Source organism: Microcaecilia unicolor, chromosome 8, assembly GCF_901765095.1.
Source record: "Microcaecilia unicolor chromosome 8, aMicUni1.1, whole genome shotgun sequence".
Classification (NCBI taxonomy): domain Eukaryota; kingdom Metazoa; phylum Chordata; class Amphibia; order Gymnophiona; family Siphonopidae; genus Microcaecilia; species Microcaecilia unicolor.
In genome coordinates, this window is record NC_044038.1 from 7,207,776 (window position 1) to 7,233,054 (window position 25,279).

The following is a 25,279-nucleotide window of genomic DNA, read 5'->3' on the forward strand; positions in this document are numbered from 1 at the left end:
GTTGTGAGTCAACACCAACTCGATGGCTCTTAATAACAACAACTGCAAGCAACTTTTGTCATAATTGTGTTTCACCTGATCTGATTTCTGAATTTTTTGGATACGTCATGGGAACAGGCCACATCACTGGATTTGTGTGTTTTCCCTACTAAGTTTTCTTTTAGTGAGGCTGCCATGTTCATCCATTTGAATAGGTAGAAATAAAGGTCAACAAACAGGTTGTAGGTGAGACCTATTATTGGGCAACCTCAATACATGCGTCACGAGTTTTCAAGAGCTACATGAAAAAGTGTAGTTGTGTTATATTAGTATTACATCTATTGTTTGCTATGTTCTATGTTTTCGACTACCACAGAAAGATTATTATAGTATGTTTCCTCTGTTCACTCACTGGGGTAAATATTCAGTGGGAGATAAAAGTCTATCTCCCACCGAATAGGCCGGTCACTAGCTATGTCACGTGACTTAGCCGATTAGCGCTGATTTTCAGCAACTGCGTAAATAGCAGGTCTACCTTTGGCCGCTAGAACTTAGCTGGTCAGCTGACGAATATTGGCTTAAACGGCTACGTTTGCGGCGCCTTAAAAAACCTGGAAATTCAATGCTGTTGGCTGGATACGGCCTCGGCATTGAATTTCCGGGTTCGCCAGTGACAGTGGGATTTAACCGGTCTAACTCCCACTGTCTCAGTATCGGGGCCTAATGTGCATACTTTCAGGGCTGTAAGTAGCCCATGTGCAGTAGGTGCAGGCCACACGGAAAGCAAGGGAAGCTAAAAGTCACCCCATTCATTGGCTTCTCTTGCCAGCCATGATGAAGTGGACAGGTTGGGAACATTTGCAGGCACGTCGCACAGGGCGTGTTGCCAGTTTGCAAAGCTCCTGTGTACGTTAGGCTCCTTAATGAAAATTTACTCTATAGTTTACAATATTACCAGGCTTTAGTTTGTGGAAAAGGCTAATGCTTACCATCCACTTGTCCTTGCAAGTACACTTGTATAGAAATATAGTGTGAATATTAATGTTTACTTAGTATAAAGAGGAGCTACTGGCTCATCGTATCTCATGCTTCTTTCAACTTTTGCTCCTGATCAGGATACGCTCCGAGAATGCAGCAGCGATGACAAACATTGCCTCAGCTACCTGCCCTTCATCTCGCCTGTCTATTTCGTTACCTTTGTTCTGATCGCTCAGTTCGTCCTGGTTAACGTCGTGGTGGCCGTGCTGATGAAGCACTTGGAGGAAAGCAATAAAGAAGCCAAGGAGGACGCTGAGATGGACGCGGAGATCGAAATGGAGATGTCACGAGGGCTGACCTCCCCAAGCAGCGCTGACAGCTGCACCCCCGGCAGGGCCGCCAGTCCAAGCCAAGAAACGCTGAAATTTGAGATGCCAGGAAAGCACGCTATGGTAAGCAGGATCAGCAGCTGATAAAGTTCCCCTTCGATCTGGGTGAGAGATGATCTTCATATATGAGGGGCTGGTGGGGAGCAGAACATAGACAAACAAAAAGGAGGAGCAAACCTCACGTGAACAACAAAAGCCCCCCCAAAAAGTGAGGTAGATCCAAGGAGGATATCGAGTAGTTTTTATTGGAAGAACAGCTTAAAAAGAAGACCCGAAACGGCCCTGTTTTGACCCAAAAGAGATTATGGATAGTAACATAGTAACATAGTAGATGACGGCAGAAAAAGACCTGCACGGTCCATCTAGTCTGCCCACGATAAACTCATATGTGTATACCTTACCTTGATTTGTACCTGTCTTTTCCAGGGCACAGACCGTATAAGTCTGTCCAGCAGTATTTCCCGCCTCCCAACCACCAGTCCCGCCTCCCATCACCGGCTCCGGCACAGACCCCGTATAAGTCTACCCTCCCCTATCCTAGCCTCCCAACCACCAACCCCTCTTCCCCCCGCCACCCAATTTCAGCTAAGCTTCTGTGGATCCATTCCTTCTGCACAGGATTCCTTTATGCCTATCCCACGCATGTTTGAATTCCGTTACCGTTGTCATCTCCACCACCTCCCGCGGGAGGGCATTCCAAGCGTTCACCACCCTCTCCGTGAAGAAATACTTCCTGACATCTTTCCTGAGTCTGCCCCCCTTCAATCTCATTTCATGTCCTCTCGTTCTACCGCCTTCCCATCTCCGGAAAAGATTCGTTTGCGGATTAATACCTTTCAAATATTTGAACGTCTGTATCATATCACCCCTGTTCTTGCTGTTGGATCCTTGTTAAATCCTCAGCGGAGCAAAAGCGCTGAAACATGATCTCTTCGTTAAGCACTTCTACTACAACATCAGAGATTCACCAGACCCCTGAGGCAGGCCCTTTTGAGCCGAAACATGGCCGTGTTGGGTCGGTTTTTTTAAAGCTGTTCTTCCAATAAAAGATATTTGATATCCTCACTTTTTTTGGCTTTTGGGGAGCAGAACATAGACATATCTGGCACACCTTTAAAAAGATACTGCACACGACTGTGAATTAGCCTCCAAATTAATGTGCATGGAGCTGATTAACGCAAGTTAAAAAGTTCTAACCTATGTTTTAAACTTTGTATTAACGTAAAGGTAAGAAATGAACTGAAAATAAAATGTTTGAAAATCAGAAAACCAGCCCAAAAGTGACCCCTAAATGAATCAAAATATGTTTCTTGTGTACATCTGTAGAGCACAGAGCAGCAAGGTGCAAGTTCTAATCTGCCCAATGTCACTGTGGGTCACGACCCCAAATACAGTCACAAAATCCACATTTGGGGTTGCAACCTGGTTGGGCTGAAATAAATGTCATCAACCCATGCCTCGGAATAAGCCGGCGCTATGATTAGGCCTGGGGGGGGGGGGCTCTACGCGCAGCAGGGAAAGGCTCCTGTCTATTTAAACCCTCTTCAATGGGCCATCCCCTTATCCCCAGATAGTCAGGGGTGTTTAATATCCCCTCTGACCACTGCAGCATTGTGCGGTTACTTCCGGCACAGTCCATGGGTTGGGTGGGGGTGGGGGCAGCAGATACGCGAGCATGCAGATGGGACCACACAGAAGGCAGGTGCAATCTTTGCCCACATAGCTATGTGGGTGCCCAGCTCTAAATATCGGCTGGCACTCGCAGAATTGCCAGCTTAGTGGCTGACCCGGATATTCAATCCAGTGCCCATCCATGGGGTGGGATTCAATAGCAGGTCTCTCTTGTATGACAGAGGGCAACATTTAGAAAACCACTCATGCCACCTGCTGCATTTTGACCAGACTGATTTTTTTTCTGCCCTTAAAACCCCTAATTAGCTGTAAAATTACATTAGGAATAGAATATCCTTAGCATAATGTAATGTGGTTCCTGTGTGTTGATGATAATGAAGCTACCCTGTATCCAGTGCATTTTTTTCTAGCGAAAAAGGTGCCGGTACTCAAATGCTAGGCCACCCTTCAGGGACCCACCCCACAATAGCCAGGCCCTCTGCAACCAGTCACAGAATTGGTGTGTAGAGCCTGAGCTCTTTCGTTAAAACTTGGAGACCATGGGTCAATTTTAGCAGGCAATGGAAAAGGTGCTGGTACTCAGTACCCCCTGGAAAAAAAAAACCCTGCATGCATCACACCCTGTCTATTCTCTTTATCATCCGTGCTATCCGAACCCAATTTCCTTCCCGATGGGCAGTTAATTCTGTAACTCTGCTTGGTGACAGGAGGAAGGCAGGCAGTTCTACTGACTCTTGTATGATTGTACAAGCTGAATCAGAAGCTTACTTGATCTCTTTTAAAATTCTTATATAAGTACATAAGTATTGCCACACTGGGACAGACCAAGGGTCCATCAAGCCCAGCATCCTGTTTCCAAAAGTGGCCAATCCAGGTCACAAGTACCTGGCAAGATCCCGAAAAAGTTCAGTACATTTTATGCTGCTTATCCCAGAAATAAGCAGTGGATTTTCCCCAACTCAATTTAATAATGGTCTATGGTCTTTATCTTGAAAGGAGAAATCTGTAAAGCTTTCTGCTACGCAAATACAAATGTTTTCTCAAAACCTCCAGGGTCATGTCTGTAAACAGAACGAGCTGAAGCTTAAAAGAAGATAGATCAATGCTTTGCTTTCCTCTAATGCTGGATTTTCCATGGGACAGTGAGCCCTGTTTTTGATTTGCAGAAGGTAATGACTTAAAAAGATCTCAGCGGACAGTCTGTGCACCTGAAATAGAAAGGCATTTTCAGAAAAGACAGCCAGGAGTTTCTCCAACCAGATGCAGTTCTGTCAAGTGATTCCTCTTGCAACTCGGTGGGAAACTAGCAGACTGACTCATGGAAACTGTCACAGCCCACAGAAAAATCACACACACACACTTTGTCGAAGGAGAAGACAAAAGACGTTACCCCCAAAGTTCGTAAATTCAGAGACTATCTTGGCTGTTTTGCTCTTGAGATTGTAATTTTAATGTAATTTATTACAAAGTATTATAACCCACAACTGTCAGTCAAAGGTTGTACAGTGCAAAGTGCACACATAAAATTAACAGACATTGACAGGAAAAAGTCCCCGATTCCCCTTTCCCTCCCCCTCTCCCACGCTGACCAAGCCCCAACCACCCATCCCCCCCCAAAAAAAAACTCTGATCTGCACTCATACCCTCATGATCAAAAGCCCCGCGCAGTTCCAAACAGCGCTCTAAAAATTGCGCTGGAACAGCGCGGGGCTTTACCGCACCGATGATCAGAGATAATGCGTGCAAATTTAAGCAGCGCAATTATCTCTGATCATGGGGTAGAAGTGCAGGCGAATTGTGCCGAGCATGCGCTCAGCACAATCCTCCCGCACTTGTTTGAAAGGTCGGGGCTGTCAAGCCCAAACCTGTCAAACCCTCATGATCAACAGGGCTGGAGGTCCATGGGACCAGCAGGCCCTTTCTACCCCTGCCCCAAGCAACGGGGGCTGGAGGTCCGGCGGACCTGTGGTCCACCCGACGATCCCACCCCCCCCCCAGGTTCAGGGAGGCCTGGAGATCCAGTGGGTCTCCAGCCCCCCCAAACCCCCAGCCACCCAGCGAGCGACGGGAGGGGGGCTGGAGGTCCGGTGGACCTCCAGCCCACCCCAACTCCCCCCCAGCGTTGTCCGACCAATCCCTGGTGGTCCAGCATGAGGATAAGTAGTAGTGGTAGTAGTAGTCAGGACAACCCCCCTCCCGGCCCCCCTACCTTTAGTTGGAGGAGGGACGTAGCCTGCCTCCCTCCTCTTCCTTCTGTTGACGACGTCGCAAAATGGCAGCGCCCAGCCTCGTCCATTACATCCTGGGATCTGTTTTCTTCTGTGCCTCCCTGTTAACCAGGCTGCTGGGCCCCAGCTGGGTGGCAGTCTCCTGTGCCAGATTAGAGAAAGAAGCCCCTCATAAAGGGGTCCTTTTAAGAAACAGCAGTAAAAATTAGCCTTAGCGTGCCCTTGCAGGGATTACTGCCCGCGTGCTAAGGCCATATTTACTGCCGAGGTAAAATAGCCAAAATCCCTGGTTTTGGTATCATAGTAACATAGTAAATGATGGCAGATAAAGACCTGAACGGTCCATCCAGTCTGCCCAACAAGTTAAACTCATTTTACATGGTATGCGATACTTTATATGTATACCCCAGTAGATTTGTTCCTGCCATTCTCAGGGCACAGACCATAGAAGTCTGCCCAGCACTGTTCTTGTACTAAAAGTTCTGAAGCTAATGTCGAAGCCCCTTAAAATTTACATTCAACCGCATCCATATCTATACAGTCACAATCAGGGCGTAGACCATAGATGTCTGCCAGATGTCTGGTTTTGCATCATGGCAGCAAGATCTTGGAGAGGATATAGGTATGAAAAGAGAGACATTCAGTAGTGAACAAGTGATTAAATTTCATAAACCCAGGACTAACCAAGTTCTTGTCCCACTGGTTCGCAGGATAATGCTGCTTACATGAAAGGAAGAAGGGAGTCGCCCAATCTGCTAACCGTGCGGAAGATCGCCATATCCAGGATGCATTCATTACCCAACGATAGTTACATGTTCCGCCCCGTCATGCCAGCCAAAGCACCTTACCCCCTTCATGAGGTGGAGGCAAATGAAGAGAAATCACCAACAGGTAAGAAGTGGGAAAAGATCAGTCAGTGGGACTCACCTTCCTCCTCTCAGCCATTGTGATACCAGTTACCAGTCACTAGGGTGGGAGCAGATGTGAAGGCTTCAAGCAAAGTGACGTTGGCACACATACAAGATTGAAAGGGATCACAAGCGGAGAACTCCTTCTTTCATGAATTGGCAGGCCACAGTAGCAGGATGGTGGGGTCATAATTAGTGGAATTGGATGAGTCACTAGGACCAATATTTTGCCCAACACAGCATTAGCATCTGAAGAGCTTGAGGGATAAGCCAGAGATGGGTTTCCAAGACAAAATATTATGCTTAAAACCACTATTGCTGGATAACTTTCTAATTCCAGTTCTTTCCCTTCTTTTTTATGTCGTAACACTCTTCCAATATTGTCAATCCACTCAAAGGGCAAAGAATTATAAGTGGGTTTGCTGAAAAAACAGTTGACCAAGGAGACAGCAAGAAATCAGAGGGAGTTGAACAGTTGGAATAGTTGGTAAAGATGTTTTATAAGAGAGTTGATATCACACCTCCTTTGAAATGAGTGGATTAACAATATTGGAAGAGTATTACGATATAAAAAAGAAGGGAAAGAACTGGAATTAGAAAGTTATCCAGCAATAGCAGTTTTATGTACAACTAGTAAAAGAGGCCCGTTTCAGAGCAAATGAAACGGGCGCTAGCAAGGTTTTCGTCGCCAACCCCCCCCCCCCCCCCACTCCCACTCCCTCCCTGGCCAACCCCTTCGTTGTTCTGCCATTGCTCCGCCCCCAACATCATGATGTCTGATGCGAGGGCGGGGCCCGGAGCGATTTCCCACCCCCCCCACCCCGCCTCCCTGCCTGCCAACCCCTTCGTTGTTCTGCCATTGCTCCGCCCTCGAGGGCGGGGCCCGGAGCGATTTTGGTGGCTTCACCACCACGAACCTTCGAACCTTTTTGAAGGAAGTCAGGGCTTGGCTTCAGTGACGTCAGTGTCCTCAGAACGTTGAGGGTGAGTTTTATTATAGTAGATATTATTTATTTATTTATTGCTTTTGTATCCCACATTTTCCCACCTATTTGCGGGCTCAGTGTGGCTTACAATACATTGTAACGATGGAAGTACAATAAGTTATTACTTGATTATGGTTACATTATGAGGAGTTGAGTTAAAACAATGTCCAGGTGTCGATAGGGGGAAAGAATAATATTGAAGAGAGAAAGGCTGGGTGTGTTAGAATTATGGGGATAGGTGTAATAGGAGAATGTGTTAATCGTTGCCAACAGTGTGTGTGGTCTTCATGTGCTTTGATCCTTTTGGTAGATTTTTTCAAAGAGATGAGTCTTTAGTAGTTTGCGGAAGTTGGTTAGTTCATAGGTCGTTCTTAGGTTTTGTGGTAATTTGTTCCAGAATTGCGTGCTCATATGGGAACTGAATAGTGAAGCCTGAAATTGGAAAACTGCAGAGGATATAATTTGCATGTAGGATAACTCTTTTGTATGGTGCAAAAGATATAGTACGATAGTAAAATATGATATATTTAGGTGACCGGGGAGGTGATGTAGTTAGAATGTGTGAAAGAGAGGTATGAGTGGTAAGTGTGCAATATTTATATTTGTTAGGTGAGCTATGAAAGATTGTAAGGTATTTTATAGGATTATTGAATAAAGGTGAATTTGTTATAATCATTTTGGTAGTTACTTGGAATAGACAATGCATATTTGTAAGGGATATCCTGAAAAGTTGACCTCTTGGTGGCTCTTGAGGTCTGGAAGTCAAGACCACTGTGGTAGATAGTCAAGCTCACTGCATTGGTTCTGGGTTCTTTCCCGTGTCTGTCTCCTGAGAAGATTTGTGGTCCCCTCAAGAGGAGACTGCTTGTTACATGCCACCACCATGAAGATCTGCCTTCATTAGCTCCTGGATTTTTATGACAGTATTAATAGATTTGTAAGCATGTTTTTCGGGGGGGGGGGGGGGGTGCGGGGACATAAAGCTGTATTTATTAATCACCTTCAAAAGGACACGCTTAAAGGTTTAACTTAGCACCAAGACGGGGGGGGGGGGGGGGGGGGGGCAAATTGAACAACAGTTCCAAAGAAAATCCCAACATCTGATGATTTCATTCCAAAACTAGTTAAGTGCAACAGTTTTCCAATTTAGATCATATAGAAAACTGTTGCACTTAACTAGTTTTGAAATGAAATCATTAGACGCTGTTGGGCTGTCTTTTGGGGTTTATTAATCACCTGACACGTGGAAACTTGTCAAAAAGAGAAGGATTTTAAGCACAGCAGTTATTTTTCAAGATGTGCTCGGGAGAACAGGACCATGAAACTAGGATCTTAATGGTTTCCAGTTACAAGGATTTTATTTATTTATTTATTGCATTTGTATCCCACCTTTTCCCACCTTTTTGCAGGCTCAATGTGGCTTACAATACATCATGAATGGTGGAAATATGTTAGAAGATATACATTTAGGGTAACATGATAATGATAAAACATGATAGTAATATAACTAGCAGATTTTGTAAAACAGTTCTGAATATATGTGGAGGAGTGGTGTATGTTCACATTTGTTGATCTTTGTGGTATGCCTTGTTAAAGAGATGGGTCTTCAGTAGTTTGCGAAAGTTAGTTAGTTCATAGATTGTTTTTAAGCTGCATGGCAGCGCGTTCCAGAATTGTGTGCTCAGGTAGGAGAAGGTTGACGCATGTGTTAGTTTGTATTTTAGACCTTTACAGTTGGGGAAATGAAGATTGAGGAATGTGCGGGATGATTTTTTTAGCATGTTATAAGAATGAGTCTTTCTTTTCTGCAGGATCTGTCACATCAGTTCATTCTCAGCCTGGGGAGGCAGGCTTGTTACACAGCGTTCCCGTGGACTGTCATCTCCTGGCTGCTGCAGTTCCCTGTCCTCAGGAACCGGCTGACCAGCCCAAGATCCCACCTCTACAAGCTCTTCCACCGTCCCCTAGCTTCAGCAAGTCACTATGCAGACAGGTGATGTCTGAGTCCGCGAGCCAACAGAGAACGTCCTCAACATCAAATTAGCTCTGTCTGTCTGTCCTCCTAGTTCTCTTTAATCAAAGTGTGGACTCCTCTTTTAAGGGCCTGGTTTGGTCTAGGAGAGCGAGGACAGTTTTGCAGGGCATGGCTCATGGAATTCGTTTCAATTTCGCTGTCTGTGGGGGTGGGGGGCACACGCATGCATTTATGTTTATATCTGCATTGCTTATGTATGTATGTTTTTTTTTCTGTGTGTGTGTGTCTGTGTGCATCTTTGTGTAACTTCCCTCCCTGTGTCCCGCCCTTGAGGAAACCGGAAGTTACATCAGACAAGGGCGGGGCACAGGGAGGGAAGGCCAGAAGAGACATGATCTGCGACTGCCGCTTTGAATGAAGGGGGCCCGGAGCCGTGGAGGCAGGCAGGTGAGACCGCGGCCGGCAGCGGGGGGCGGGGCAGTGGGGGGCGGAGGCATGGCGGCCTTGCCCGGGGCCCGGCCTAGTCTCTCGGCGGCCCTGGTATACTGCACTAATCTCAGCTAGAGGTTTAAGGCGGTTTACAGAGCAAGATCATTGGAGAGGAATACGTTTAGCATGCATTTGCATGTCTCTTGCACTAAGAGCGCTGCTTAGCATGCCTTTGCACGTTAGTTGTGGTCACGGCCTGCAAGCGCGTTGTTTCACATACTCGGGGGCTCTGATCATGGGGCGGTGGCAAATACAGGTGTTGGTATGGCGGTAATAGCTCCTATGCCTGCGTTTGCTTCTGATCATTGGCCCATCAGAAAGGATCAGTACTGATCCAAGAAGAACAGAAGACCAGGAGGATGACAATTGATAAGGTCCATTATGAGATGAATGGTTGCAGCTTTAAGTCCAGATATTCAATGCTGGGCCATGTCCAAGCTTCGACACTGAATATCCCAAATATATGTGGCTGGACAAAATATAGCTGTTATAAGTCCAATGTTCAGCACTTAAACAGCTATGGTGAACCAGTGGAGTAGCTACTATGGGGCCACGGGGGCCTGGGCCCCCATAGATTTGGCCCTGGACCCCCCCTGCCAATGACCCTCTCAACCCCCCTCCCACCGCCAACCCGCCATCGCCGTCTGCTACCTTTGCTGGCAGGGGACCCCAACCCCGCCAGCCGAAGTCTTCTTCCTGCGTTTTCTTTCTGAGTCTGACGTCCTGCACGTTGTACGTGCAGGACGTCAGACTCAGAAAGAAAACGCAGGAAGAAGACTTCGGCTGGCGGGGGTTGGGGTCCCCCGCCAGCAAAGGTAGGCGACGGCGGGCGGAGGGTCGAGAGGGTCGTCGGCGGGGGGGGTCCAGGGCCAAATCTATGGGGGCCCAGGCGGAGGGGGTCAGCGGTGCCGGGGGGGGGGGGGCTAAAATGTGCCCCCTCACCTCGGGCTCTGGACCCCCCTCCCTCCGAAGTCTGGCTACACCCCTGTGGTGAACCGCATAAAGATAGGACTGTGTTTTGTCTGGTCCAATTTATGCAGTTATCATAGCTAGTTAAGCGCTAAATATCGACGCTTAACCAGCTAAGTGCTGACTCTGCCCCAGATATGCCCACAAAATAGCTGGTTTCGGCTTAGCTGCTAAACAGGCATTTTCAGCAGTACCGTCCGCTTAAAATACCCAGTTAGCCCGAGACAAGTGATTTAAACAGCCAGAAGCCATTTCTGACCGTTTAAATCACTTTGAACATCTACCCTGTAGTTTATAACATTATAGGAAACCTAGATATTTGCTAACTCTTTCTTGCTGTTGTTTATCTTCTTTCATCATTCTGAAGAAACAGTCACCTCCAATGTATTATGAGGCTCTTTCAGACTAGGTGTCCATGACAATCTTCCAATAGTGTTTAGAATGACTTCTCTGTCTCTTCTCTTTAGGAGGCCATTAGAACAGATTCTGTTGATTATCAGAATGTGGATCCCAAGGACAATTCCCGCTTGGGACCCAAGGATGCCCTGAAGCCGAAGATGCCATTGCAGAGTACGTTGACTCTTCCTTCACTCCACCCTCTGCCACTCTCTGGAGAAGACATCCCACAATCATCCTCCTTGTTTTCACCACATGGAAGATGCTCTAGCGTTCGCACACGCAAGCATGCATACAGCCAGCACAGTATTCCAAGCAGGCCTTCTAGTCATAACAGTGGTCTCCTTGACACTGGAGAATCATCAGACCTGGCCGATGAAGAGGTCAGGCATATAAATAGCTTAGCAAAGGGCTGGAGAAGACAATCTGAGATCAGGAGCCACTCAGTCTCTCCTTTCATTGCTCCAGGTTCACCTCCACCAGTTCTTCTGAAGAACTGCAACAGCACAACCAACCTGGCTGAGAGCAACAACAAAGATAAAGACTTGAAAAAATTTAACAGTGTTGATACCCAAGGGTTCTTGGCCAAGCCTACCTGGGCAGATGACCAAAGACGGCACTCCATCGAGATCTGCCCATCCATTGATGATGGGGATTCTAACTTTGGACAGCTCAACAATCAGAAGGTTGGCTTTTCAATCCATGCTCAGTCAGAATCTGAGTATATCCATGGTGTTCGAAGGAAGAAAAAAATGAGCCCACCCTGCATTTCTATAGATCCTCCCATGGAGGATGACAGCAGTACGACCTCACGTACCAAAGTGTCTGAAAGTAGCATGTTGCTAAGGAGGAGAACCCCTTCCTGTGAATCGACAGCATATAGGGACTCCTTGGACCCTGTAGATAACCAACCAGGGGAACAACCTACTAAAATGGACCGACGGGTCCAGCCGCCCTGTAGAGGCGAGCATTTGACCATACCAAATTATTCTTTTGACCAGTCAGATGCCAGCTCATTGAGCAGTCTCTCTGATAGTGGCCAGTCTACGCCATCTTCAGTGGCCTCCATAGACTCCCGGCTGGACACTGTGGCACTAGAACTTAAAAATATGGACCATATAAAAATTCCTTGTGAGAACATTGAGCAAAAACAAGAGTCTGCGGATGGCTCAAAATGCCTCATGGGAAATCAGGGACTTGCCCACATGGCTCATACAACAGAAGAGGAGGTAGACAAACCAGTATAGCTGTTAGGAAAAGAGACTGACGTGATTTGAAAGGAACCACCTCGCTGAATGGTGTACAGAGCCATTTTCTCTTTATCCCATTCACTGTTTCTTTGTCTCATGGATTTGCAAGGAAAAGACAGGAATAACAAGAAAAGGGATATGCAAACTCTTTTTGAAAAGGGAAGGAATGGTATCCTTTCTAAATGGGACGTGGATTTAGCTCCCACATAGCCTCAATCACATTGATTCAGGGTCTTTTTTGTTACTGTTAATTTGTTTTATGGGTACGTTTGATTTCTTTTTCAACCTGGCGCTTTTTACCGTGTGGTGCTGCAGTATGCAGGAGTGCCTAGCAGACAGCAGTGCAAACACTGTCTGTATATCAGCAGTATAAATAAAATAGAACTATTGTATTTGTGAGGAAGACAAATTTAAAAAAAAAAAAAGAAAAGATGTGTCTTCATAATGCACATATTTTTATAGAGAACTCTTAATATTTTGCACACATCGATTTAGAAATGGGTGGTGTTTGTTTTATGTTTTATTCCAAAGTAAGATAGGTTCTTCTAATGTTTCCCTTCCCCCCACCCCCTTTCATTAATTCTTGCCATCACCCTTCTAGCTTTGATTCTCAACTAAATATCCGCTTCTTTAGTTCTTTTTGTTTTGGTTTGAGAGATTTTGATGTTGGGGGTTTTTGTTTGGTTGGTTGGTATTTTTTTGGGTTGGTTGGTTGGTATTTTTTTGTTGTTGTTGTTTGGGTTTCTTTTTTTTTATTATTTAAATAAACACTTCTAACCAAATCTCTACTGACTCATAGCCAGTGCAATAATAAAGTTATTTGTTCTGTCTTGACATAGACCCCCCGTTATTTATCTCCAGTTATACATGATAGATCATTTAATGAAGCAAGTTAAATGCAATGTGCTCGCAGAACAGTGAAAATACAGGGAAATCTTCAGAAAACTATTTTTTAAAAACTTGATGAATTAGTAAATCTTTTAAGAGATGTGTTTTTGTTCACTGCGGCTGAAGTAAATTATCAGAGGTCAATGGCCTTAGATGATTCACCTTGTGATCCTTTCAGTAAACGGGTGCTTTCTCCATAACTTTATGCGAGAAAGACGAGGTGGTATTAGTAACGTCCTTTACTGCCTCCCTTGTGTCTGTTTTGAGGTCATTGAATTTGTCGGAGAGGAAAAGCTGGTTTGCAAGCACAGAACCACCAATACGCTGTTTATCTTCCTCAAAGTTGTTTGGGGGCTATGACTTGTGGTCTTTTCCTTTTCTATCCCCGCCTTTGACTGAAAATGTTTCCCTATGTAATGTAATATGCTCACGGGAACTGTTATGAAAGAACAATAAATCATAATATCACAGAGTACCACGTGCTCTTGGTGGCCAATCAATGGCATTTGTTTTTCACCCCAGGAGGCCACATGTTTATACATTCACTTCTGTTATTTATGCATTCATTAATCAACAATGTATCATGTTTCACATGTATTAAAACTGTATTAACTGTACACATGGATTCCTTCTAATAAGTTATTAGCTCAACAGCTGGTTAAATTGAAGAAGAATATGTAGAGTTACCTGACCTCCATGGTGCGACCGCACTTTGAGTATTGTGTTCAATTCTGGTCGCCGCATCTCAAGAAAGACATAGTCGAATTGGAAAAGAGTGCAGCGAAGGGCGACTAAAATGATAGCGGGGATGGGACGACTTCCCTATGAAGAAAGACTAAGGAGGCTAGGAGCTTGGAGAAGAGACGGCTGAGGGGAGACATGATAGAGGTATATAAAATAATGAGTGGAGTGGAACAGGTGGATGTGAAGCGTCTGTTCACGCTTTCCAAAAATACTAGGACTAGGGGGCATGCGATTAAACTACAGTGTAGTAAATTTAAAACAAATCGGAGAAAATTTTTCTTCACCCAACGCGTAATTAAACTCTGGAATTCGTTGCCAGAGAACGTGGTGAAGGCGGTTAGCTTAGCAGAGTTTAAAAAGGGGTTAGATGGTTTCCTAAAGGACAAGTCCATAAACCGCTACTAAATGGACTTGGGAAAAATCCACAATTCCAGGAATGACATGTATAGAATGTTTGTACATTTGGGAAGCTTGCCAGATGCCCTTGGCCTGGATTGGCCGCTGTCGATGGACCCTTGGTCTTTTCCCAGTGTGGCATTACTTATGTACTGATGTGGTTTCACCGTAGAGCATAGGCCAAATCTGGGGGAATCACACAATTGTGTAAAATTGTCAAAAGGAAAAATCTTTCTACGTACTGAGTAGAATGATTTACCTTTTTGACAATTTTGCAAGTTCTTGAACGTTGAAACTGCAGCGTGACTATGGCATAATCTGTTTTTATGAACAAGTGACTAATTACGTAGACGATAGATTTTTTTTTCCCGTTTGCTGTTATCTTTATGGTGGGAAATTCCATAAACTGGTGCCTGGTTCTAGGCACCCTAATGCCATTTTGTTAGCACCAGTTCTATAATAAGAGAGGTAAGGGATCATGGATTTGATGTACCACCCTTATATGGTGCAACCAATGTGGAATCTTGGTGCCAAAATTCCATTATAGAATCCTAGCATAAGGTCAGCATTGGTGACCCGTATGTAGGCCGCTTTCTTGCACACCTGTTCCTGCCAAACATTATGGATTGTTGCCTGTCTGATAGATAGGATCTGAACCTAGCAAGTACTGTTCCACTGAAACCTGTTTCTGTCAGTTGAGCTAGCATGATATCATGATCCACAGTGTCAGAAGCTGCTGAGAAATCTAGCAGTACTAACACCGAGGTGAATCCCCTGTCTCTATTTCTGTGAAGGTCATCTAGTAGGGTTACAAGGACCATTTCTGTTCCATAACCGGGTCCGAATCCAGATTGACATGAATCTAGCCTCTACTTTGGCAGTATATGAAATGCAACAACTGAATAAATAAATGTGTTCAAACCTTCTACTCAGTGCGCTGCAGTGGCTAAGAAAGCAAATAGAATGTTAGGAATTATTGCGAAAGGAATGGAAAACAAAAATAAGAACATCTTAATTCTTTTGTATCGCTCCATGGTGTGACCGCAGTTCTGGTCACTGCATCTCAAAAAAAAGATATAACGGAATTACAAAAAGGTACAGAGAAGGGCGACAAAAATGATAAAGGGGATGGGACAACTTCCCTATGGGGAAAGGCTAAGGAGGCTAACCAGCTTATTTTTGAAGGAGATCGCCAGCCATCTTCCGACACAAAACGGGAGATGGCCGGCCATCTCCTAAAGCCGGCCAAATCGGTATAATCGAAAGCCGATTTTGGCCGGCGCCAACTGCTTTCCGTCGCGGAGCCGGCCAAACTTCAAGGGGGCGTTTTGGTAGGGTAGCGAAGGTGGGACGGGGTGTGGTTATGAGATGGCCGGCTTCGCCCGATAATGGAAAAAAGAAGGGCGTCCCTGGCAAGAATTTGGTCCACTTTATTTGGTCCCTTTTTTTCAGGTCCAAGTCCCAAAAAAGTGCCCGAACTGACCAGATGACCACTGGAGGGAATCGGGGATCACCTCCCCTGACTCCCCCAGTGGTCACTAACCCCCTCCCACCCTCAAAAAAACAACTTTAAAAACTTTTTTTGCCAGCCTCAAATGTCATACTAGGGTCCATCGCAGCAGTATACAGGTCCCTGGAGCAGTTTTAGTGGGTGCAGTGAACATCAGCACCCAAGGTAAGGGAGCTATGCACGTGGGACCAATTTTGCGAAGTCCACTTTAGTGCCCCCTAGAGTGCCCGGTTGGTGCCCTGGCATGTGAGGGGGACCAGTGCACTATGAATCCTGGCCCCCTCCCACGACCAAATGCCTTCGATTTGGCCAGGTTTGAGATGGCCAGCCTCGGTTTCCATTATGGGCGAAAACCGAGGCCGGCCATCTCAAACCCGGCCATCTCTGATATTTGGGCGGCCCCAACCGTATTATCGAAACGAAAGATGGCCGGCCATCTCGTTTCGAAAATACGGTCAGCCCCTCCCCTTCACGGCGCCATCCTCAGAGATGGGCGCCCTTAGAGATGGGCGTCCCTGATCGAAAATGCCCCTCTAAGGCTCTTCACCTTAGAGAAGAGATGGCTGAAGGAAGATATAATAGAGGTCTATAAAATATTGAGGGACCCTTTTACTAAGCCTCGTAGGCGCCTACGTGCACCCAATGTGCGCCAAATTGGAGTTACCACCTGGTTACTGCGTGGCCCTTGTGGTCATTTAAATTTTGGTGCGCATCCACTACACGCGCCTGAAAAATATTTATTTTCTGACGCGCGTCAAGGCATTTGACGCTCTTAGACCATTACCGCATGGTTTCCGCATGAGACCTTACCGCTAGGTCAATGGCTTGCAGTAAGGACTCAGACCCAAAATGGACGTGTGGCAGTCCGTTTTCAGCAACAACAAAAAAAGGCATTTTTTGTAAGTGCGCTAAAAAATCATTCTGCCTGCGCCCAAAACACATGCCTACACTACCGCAGGTCATTTTTTCAGTGCACCTTAGTAAAAGGACCCCTGAGTGGAGCAGAACGGGTAGACATAAATCACATGATTACTCTTTCCAAAAATACTAGGACTAGGGGCACACAATGAAACTTCTAAGTAGTAAATTTAAAACAAACTGAAGAAAAGATTTCTTCACTCAAAGTGTAATTAAACTCTGGAATTCGTTGCCTGAGAATGTGGTAAAAGCAGTTAGCTTAACAGGGTTTAAAAAAAGGTTTGAATCATTTCCTAAAAGAAAGGTCCATACGCCATTATTAAGATGGACTTGGGAAAATCCACTGCTTCTTTCTAGGATAAGCAGCATAAAATCTGTTCTGGGATCTTGCCAGGTACCTGTGACCTGGATGGGCCACTGTCGGAAACAGAATACTGGGCATGATGGACCTTCGGTAGGGGAACGCTTATGTTCTTATGTTCTAATTCTTCAACAGAAAAAGAAATTCACCACCAGTTAGATTCAAGAGATTCTCAAGAAGCAAGCAGTGGCGTAGCCAAGGGTGGGCTTGGGGGGCCCAGGCCCACCCACTTTGGGTTCAGGCCCACCCAGTAGCAGCATACCTATGATGTGGCTGGCAGGGATCCCCAAGCCCGACCAGCCGAAAGCTCCCAACAAGTGTCCCTCCTTGCATACCATTAAGTAGCAGATCTTCGCCTGCAGTGAGCAAACATACATACTGCTCGCACCGGCCCCACAGCCTTCCCTCTGATTTATTTCTGCCTAAGTGGAAACAGGAAGTTGCATCAGAGGGAAGGGTGTGGGGGCAACATGAGCAGTGTGTATTAGTTGCTGCTCGCTGCTGGTGAAAATCTGCTATTTAAAAGGTATACAGGAGAAGGGGGATGTTTGAGAGACCATATGGCATGCAGGCAAGAGAAGGAGAGACCAAATCACCTGTGGGACGGGGCGAGGTTCTTCTGCCCACCCATCTTGGGCCCAGGCCCACCCAAAATTGGGTGTCTGGCTACGCCCCTGGAGGCAAGAGTTTGAAATAGGCTAAGGCTGCAGAGAACGAGACCTTGTGGGACGAACTGTTCCTCAGCTAACCATTCAGATCACAGGCAGCGCCTTCAACTCTCCCTGACTCAAAATCTTTATGAACTTTTCCATTTTACTTTTTCTTCTTTACTCATTAAAAAATCCATAAACTGTTCTGAAAATCCCTTACCTAAGAAGGAGGCCTTCAGAAAGCCCTGAACCGTGGCTAGTCTCACACTGTCAACAAACACCTGTGCTGGAGGAATTAAAAGTCATTTAGAATTAGTGCCTGTAATTATTCTGTCTCAGCAGGACTGTCAGAAATTCCAAAAGCATGCAATAAAAGTAATAATTAAAAGCATTTTGGGAGGCAAAGGACCTCTTCCATTGCCAACTGAGCTGCAAAGGCATAAAATTGTCTGTTTACTATCAACATGAAGATCTGTTAATTCTACTTAAGTTTTGCCCATGTTGGCAAATTCATACCTCTCTTTTTGAAATGTGTTAAACTTTGCTACTTCCATTACTCACAGCACCTTCCTTTTAAGTGGCATTGTTCTGCAAACCCCCCCCCCCCCCCCCCCCCCCCACCACCACCACCACCACCACCCACACACACAGCCTTAAAATGTGTTTAATGCCTTTACTGTTATTCTGTCTTCTAAAGATTTTTACTGCTGCAGGCACTTCCTCCAAAGATACATGAGCAAGGCATTGTGGCGCAGCGGCGTAGCCAGACAACAGATTTTGGGTGGGCCTAGGCAAGAATTGGGTGGGCCCCAAGTGTTCTTCCCCCCCCCCTCCCCCCCCCAAAAAAAATATCTCAGCTGGTGGGAAAACGCTTCTTTCCACCTTGGCAGCAGGCATGCACTGAAAACTGAGCATGCGCAGGTGCCAGTATCGTGGAGAGTAGCGTTTTCGTTACCATCAGGGGGAAATCTTCAGCTGGCGGAGCTTGGGATTCCCACCAGTTACCACTAAACATGTGCTACTGTTGGGTGGGCCTGAGCCATAAATGGGTGGGCCCTGGCCCACCCAAGGCCACCTGTGGCTACGCCACTGATTGTGGGTAATGTAGTCACACAAGCACCACAGCCACTCCTGTTTGTATAAAGTTTGTTACTAGTGGTCTATTCTCCTGCAAAGGCCTCCTTCCTTTCTCAGCGGCTCAGCCAAGCTTGGTTCCTCTGTTTATCTACTGTCATTTCCTGATTATTCCTACTGTCTTTGTCCTGATGGGTCAGCTAGGGTATGACTGTCTCTCCAATCGAGAACTGCCTTCTAGGACCACCTCTGCTACTTGGTCTCAAGTTCTGTCCCTATTAGTACTTCTATCTCTCTTCCCTGGGCTAGATGGACCATTGGTCTGACTCAATATGGCCACTCTTATGTTCTTATGTTGCTCTGGCCCATGAGCTCAAACATTCTCCGTCTTGTCTGGATACAAATCTTTGTGTTAAACATTGTGCAGTGGGGATTTGGTTTGAGGAGCAAGTAGAATTCTCTCCATAAGGGCAGCCTAGCCAGGATGGACTCTCTTGAGGGAAGCCATCTCTGTCAGGATGGCTGGCAACAAGGTTGCCAGGTTGAAAAAATTTCCCCCGCCCAAAACGAGCCCAAAACCCGCACAAAGGTAAACCCCGCCTCCGACGTCTTTAACCCAGCCCCCGACGTACCCTCCGACGTCATTAACCTCACCCCTGACGTAGCCGCCAACATCACTAACCCCGCCCCTGATGTAGCCGCCGACGTCACTAACCCCGCCCCCGACGTCGTTAACCCAGCCTCTGCGGGGCTTCTATTGGACCAAATTGGACCAATAGAAGCCCCAGAAAACTGCCCAATCCGCAACGCGGCTTTTTAAAAGCCACCCAATTTCCCACAGCCCGCAAAAATTGCCCGCAACGGGTCGCAGAAAGCCGCCCAATTGGGCGGGAAACCCGCAGACCTGGCAACGCTGGCTGGCAAGACCAGGGAACAGGCACTAGGGCGACCCCTAGTGTCATGAAGCTGCTGCATTAAGGGCTTCTTTTACAAAGCTATGGATTCTCACACGGCAACTGAGAGGAAGTCCATAGGAATTGAATGGGCTTCCTCTTATTTGCCATGTGGGAATCGCTAGCACGGCTTTATAAAAGAAGCCTTAAATTTGTAGCTACCATGTGGTAAAGTCCTGCACTAATCCACGATAAGTACATTCTACTGCAGTTTAATCTTTTTGACTTTGCTAACATCCATATTTTGCCGAGCCTTTATGACAATTCACATTCTCTCTGGTATTTTCAAACTCCAGCCCAGCAGGAGCCGCAAACTGGTCTGGTTTTCTTCAGGATCTCTGTAGTGAATAGACCTGAGGGGTTCGTTTACACTTGGCAGCTTTAATATATGTTTCATTTACATATGTATCAAATTATATTGCGTGGTAATCTGCATGATTTGCAGTGTGGCCTGTTTGTCTTAATATTGTTTGATGAATACATAGCTTGGTTATTCTGAAAAGCGGACTGACTGCTAAGGAACATTTCCTCCCAGTGCTCAATTGAGAAAAAAATTGAAGAAGGTTCTGGTCTCTTAAAATGGACTAAAATAACCAGACAGTATAACCTCAGCATGGCAGTAAACACCAGACACTTCTTATCTTTTTTTTTTTCCTGAAATGTACTTTTATTGAATAAATGTAGCTAATTTACTCACAGTTACTAGATTCTCAGAAGTTACTGCCCCAAGGCAAGAGACTTCTTGGGCCCAGATGCATGAAAGACATTGGTAATTCCCGGAACGGGAATGCATCAACGATAGGGAATGCAAATGAGCTACTCGTTGTAGCTCACTTGCATTCTCTAGTCCTTCGGTACCTGAGTCGGAGAATCTGGACGTCCCTTTGGATTAGGCTCCTCTTCCTGGTCTCTTCAGCCAATCAAAGCGGGCTTAGCTGGCTGTTGTCAGCGAAACGCGCTCTGATTGGCTGAAGAGACCAGGAAGAGGAGCCTAATCTAAAGGGACGTCCCGATTCTCCGGCAACCAGGAAAATAGAAAAATTTCACTGTGGAGGGGTAAGTGGCGCGGCGAAGACTCTCAAGAAGGGGGGAAAAAACACGAGCGCCGGCAGAACAAAAAACTGCAAAAAAAAAAAAAAAGACGTCTCTCAGAAGCGCAGGGAGAGTACGTCCTTAAAGGACGCCCCTCACATGCGCTCCCTGCTTTTTTCTTTTTTACCTTTTTTGGGGGCCCTTTTCCTTTCCGATTCCCTCACAGGAGCCCTAACAAGAGGTCAGACATCTCGTTAGGGTTCCTATGGTAAGGGAATCGGAAAAACGGTAGTGCAGCTCATTATAATAGCTTTTCAATCATTTGCATTCCATTTTCGTTGCCTGCTACCGTGGCAGGGAAAATGCCCATAGTGCATGCCCGGGGTGAACTACTTGCATTTTAAACTGGCTGGAACCAGTTTAAAACGCAAGTTGTGGGCTCGTTAGGTTTTGTGCATCTGGGGCTTAGTTCTGAGAGCTGTATCGAGAGTGGAGATTGAGATTTGAAGAAAAGGAAGCTTTATGGCAGAGGTGGGAGAACTGACAGGTGAACGAAGGTGGTTCGGAGATGGGATGCTGATTGATGCAATATCTTGAGAGAAAGAATGAAGGCGGTAAAAAGATGAATTCTCTTCGTAAGCAAACATAACTCTGTTCCTTTTCATTCGAGGAAGCAAATACAGCCAAAGAACATCAAACACAGAACATACTATAATCCGTTCCCTATTCCTGGGGCTTTTCGACCCTCTCAGAGTTTGCACCCGTCACTGCTGTGTACCAGCTTTTCAAACAATTACATCAAGTGCTGCTGAATTTTAAACTTTTCCCTTATCAATAGAAATCAAACCAAATAAAACATGGAAAAGAAAATAAGATGATACCTTTTTTATTGGACATTTCTTGATTAGCTTTCGAAGGTTGCCCTTCTTCGTCAGATCGGAAATAAGCAAATGTGCTAGCTGACAGTGTATATAAGTGAAAACATTCAAGCATTACTATGACAGTCTGACAGGGTGGGAGGATGGGGGTGGGTAGGAGGTATGCATGGGGACATCAAAGCATATCATTGATATTCTAACAGGATGGGTGTGGATAGGTGAGGGGTGGGGTGATCAACAGAGACATACAGCTTTATGGTTTATAATGGGCTAGGAACCCCAGATCCTTGTTAAGTCCTTTCTGTTGGGTGTTAAAATATTCAATCATTCTGACTTCAAAGGTCTTACATTCTTGTATGGTTTTAAAGTTACCTTTCAGTATTCTCACTGTGAAATCACTGGTACAGTGTCCTGGTTCTGTGAAGTGCTGTCCCACCGGGGTGGGGGCCCTACTGGCTGTATTGTTCATGTGATGTCTATGTAAATTGAATCTTGTCTTAAGCATATGGCCTGTTTCTCCAATATAGCATCCTTCGTTACATTTTTTACACTGAATGATATATACCACATTGGAAGATGAGCAAGTGAAAGATCCCTTTATGTTGAATATCTTTCCTTTGTGGGTAACTGTGGGGTCCTGTGAAATATTTTGGCATAGTTTGCAACTGGATAAATTACAGGGACATGTGCCCTTCTGTTCCTTTTCAGTCTGTGATGGAAGTTTACTTCTGATTAGCTTGTGTTTTAAGTTGGGTGGCTGTCGGAAGGCCAGTACTGGTGGGGATGGGAATATCTCTTTCAGTAATTCATCCTCCTGGAGTATAGGTTGTAGATCTCTTATGATTTTCCTCAGTTTTTCCAGCTCTGAAAGTTGTATGTCACTACAAAACTTTTCCCTGACACAGGTAACATCAAGCGTTGCAGAATTTTAAACCTTCCTCCCCCCCTCCCCAGATAACATCAAGCATTGCTTGGTTCGAACCTTTCCCAGCAAATTATATGAACTGACTTTGCTTCACAAGAAAGTTTCTCTCTCCCTGTGGTGTAGCCACAGTGTGGGGGGGGGGGGGGGGGCCTTGGGGACCTGGACCATCCCCTGCTTTGGGCTCAGGACCCCTCCAGAACTGCAGTACCCCTTTACTTTTGCTGGCGGAGATGCCGAAGCCCGGTCATCCGAATAAATAAAGTTGGTATATATGACTATGCCTAAAAATAAAAAATTCAATTTATGCTCTGCTTCAACACATTCAACTAAATATTGATAAGGTCAATTGAGTCAAGGAATCATAGTAGGATCTATCAGATCAGCGTACATTCCCTTATTTTGGCTAGAATGTGCCAAGCATATTTCTTTCAAGGGTAGTATCGCAACCCTCATCAATCCTAAATTTTTACTCTTTTTAATTATTATATATTTTTTTATTATTTATTTATTAGTTTTAATCAAATTAAACAAATTATTAAATTTGAACAGGTAATACAGATAAGAAAAAAAAAATTTTTTTAACGAAGCATAATTTTCACCCTAAAAGGGGAGCAAAATTAACAAAGAGGAAAATTCTTAAATCTTCTTCAGACCACAATAATTTCCAGGTAATTAAATAACAAAAAATATGCATAGCATGCAATCTAACTCACTTATTTTTCCATTATCTTCAAGTGGGTTAACGGCTGGCCAATTTCTTTGCACTTATAAATGCCTTCAGCTGTTCTGGTTGATAAAAAATATACTTTAAACCCAAATACTTTACAGCGCATTTACAGGGGTAATTAAGGTAAAAGGAAGCCCCTATAAATACAACCTCTGTTCTCAATGATAAGAACAATTTTCTCCTTTCTTGAGTTTGTTTGGTTATATCGGGGTATATCCATACTTTCTTACCCCTGAACAATGCCTGCATTTTTTTTAAATATAAACGTAGCACAGCGTCCAAGTCTTGCTGAAAAATGAACGACATGATATCTCAGTGATGTTTAAAGAGTCCTCTTGATTTTCCCTTGGATTGGCCGGAAGAGAAGTTATAGATGGTTTCTTATGAGGAATATAGTACTTTATTAAGTGGTGGAATGGATTCCGAGGAAAAGCTTAATACTTCCATCAAGTATAATTTAAAGGCATCAATGGGATTAATCCCCAATTCTTTCGGGAAGTTCAAGAGTCTCAAGTTTAGTCTCCGATTGAAATTTTCAACTTGTTCTAATCTACGTAATGTAGATGAATTGTCTTTTATTAATGATACGGAGACTTCATTTAGTTTGATAACATCTTGCTTTAAACCATCAAATTGCTCCTTAGTTTCTTGCTGCGCTGTAATAAACGTTTGGGATAAAGTCGCCACTGTACTTACAAGATCTTTAATTTCTTTTGCTGAGGTGGCCACTGTTATTTCCACCCTCTGGAGTGCAGTCAAAATGCTTTCCAGGGTCACTGCCGAATTATCCCCCGAAGTCCGGGCTTGATGTTCAGCCCTCGACATCGGGCCTCCCTCAGCCTGCGCCGCTCCTGTTCCTCGAACCGAGACCGCCACATCAACCTCTTCCGGGTCATGCAGGTCACGCCAAGTGGGGCGCGCTTCGGGATTCGGCGGTGGTTGAAGATCCGGAGGGGAGAGAGTAACTTCAAGCCCCAAGTCTGGTAGGGAATCCTCACCCACGGAGACAGCAGGGGCCCCTCACGGGTAATGAGATAGGTGTTTGCGTGGCATACCTCACGATGGACTGCTGAACAGGAGAGGACGTTCTAGTAGCCGAGGATGCTACTTTAACTGTCCCCTTACGCTTGGTATGAGGCATAAGAATAAAGGAAAATCTCTAATCACAGCAGAAGACCGAGGAGCTCCAACGCAAACGTTCAGCATGTCAGCATGACGTCTGTCAGAAACGCTCTTGGAGACTACCTTGAAAAAGCGTTGAAACGCGAAACATGGATCTATGTCTGTGACATCTTGTCTCCAATACTGAGAACTTAATAAAAGCTAAGTACTACTTTGAAATTGCTATATGGATATAGTATACATGTATACAAAACTTGAAAAACTGAAAGTAAAATGTTAAAAATGCTAGAAAAACACAAAAAAAAATATAATAATTAAAAAGAGTAACAACTTAGGATTGATGAGGGTTGCGATACTACCCTTGAAAGAAATATGCTCGGCTCATTCTAGCCAAAATAAGGGAATGTACGCTGATCTGATAGATGATTCCTTGACTCAATTGACCTTATGAATATTTAGTTGAATGTGGTGAAGCAGAGCATAAATTGAATTTTTTGACTTTGAGCTCCCTTCGATGGTGATAATATTTGGTGCATATTGTTCATGCCTAAAGTTAGGCATGATTCCTGGGCATAAGCACGGTTCTATAAACTGTGCCTAACTTTAAACGTGGCTTATAGAATAGCACTTTTTCAGCGCTGATTTTTGTGGTGCCGTATATAGAATCTTACCCTATATGTGAACAGCACCATTGAGGATATATTTAACTTTAAACATGTCAGTTATTATTATTATTTGTTGCTTTTGTATCCCACATTTCCCACCCATTTGCAGGCTCAATGTGGCTTACATATTACCGTTAGCAGCGTTAGCCGATTCCGGTTTGAACAAACACATGGTATGAATGAATACAAAGTGATAATGTGGTGGAATGAGGTACGAGTAGTGTTCATTGCGGTCTTTGGTTACATTGTGTCGCAAT

The 25,279-nt window shown here is 45.1% G+C and overlaps 1 protein-coding gene across 2 annotated transcripts in view; it reads left to right on the top strand.

The window, feature by feature from the left end:
* CACNA1H (calcium voltage-gated channel subunit alpha1 H) overlaps nucleotides 1–13,634 on the top strand; it is a 311,405-nt gene extending 297,771 nt beyond the window's left edge. For both annotated transcript variants that reach the window (XM_030211678.1, XM_030211677.1), the window contains 4 exons: nucleotides 1,095–1,409; nucleotides 5,917–6,097; nucleotides 8,912–9,093; nucleotides 11,001–13,634. In XM_030211678.1, coding sequence (XP_030067538.1) covers nucleotides 1,095–1,409; nucleotides 5,917–6,097; nucleotides 8,912–9,093; nucleotides 11,001–12,176 — 1,854 coding nt within the window. In that variant the 3' untranslated portion in view covers nucleotides 12,177–13,634. The remainder of the gene's footprint in view (nucleotides 1–1,094; nucleotides 1,410–5,916; nucleotides 6,098–8,911; nucleotides 9,094–11,000) is intronic.
* The last annotated feature ends 11,645 nt before the right edge of the window (nucleotides 13,635–25,279 follow it).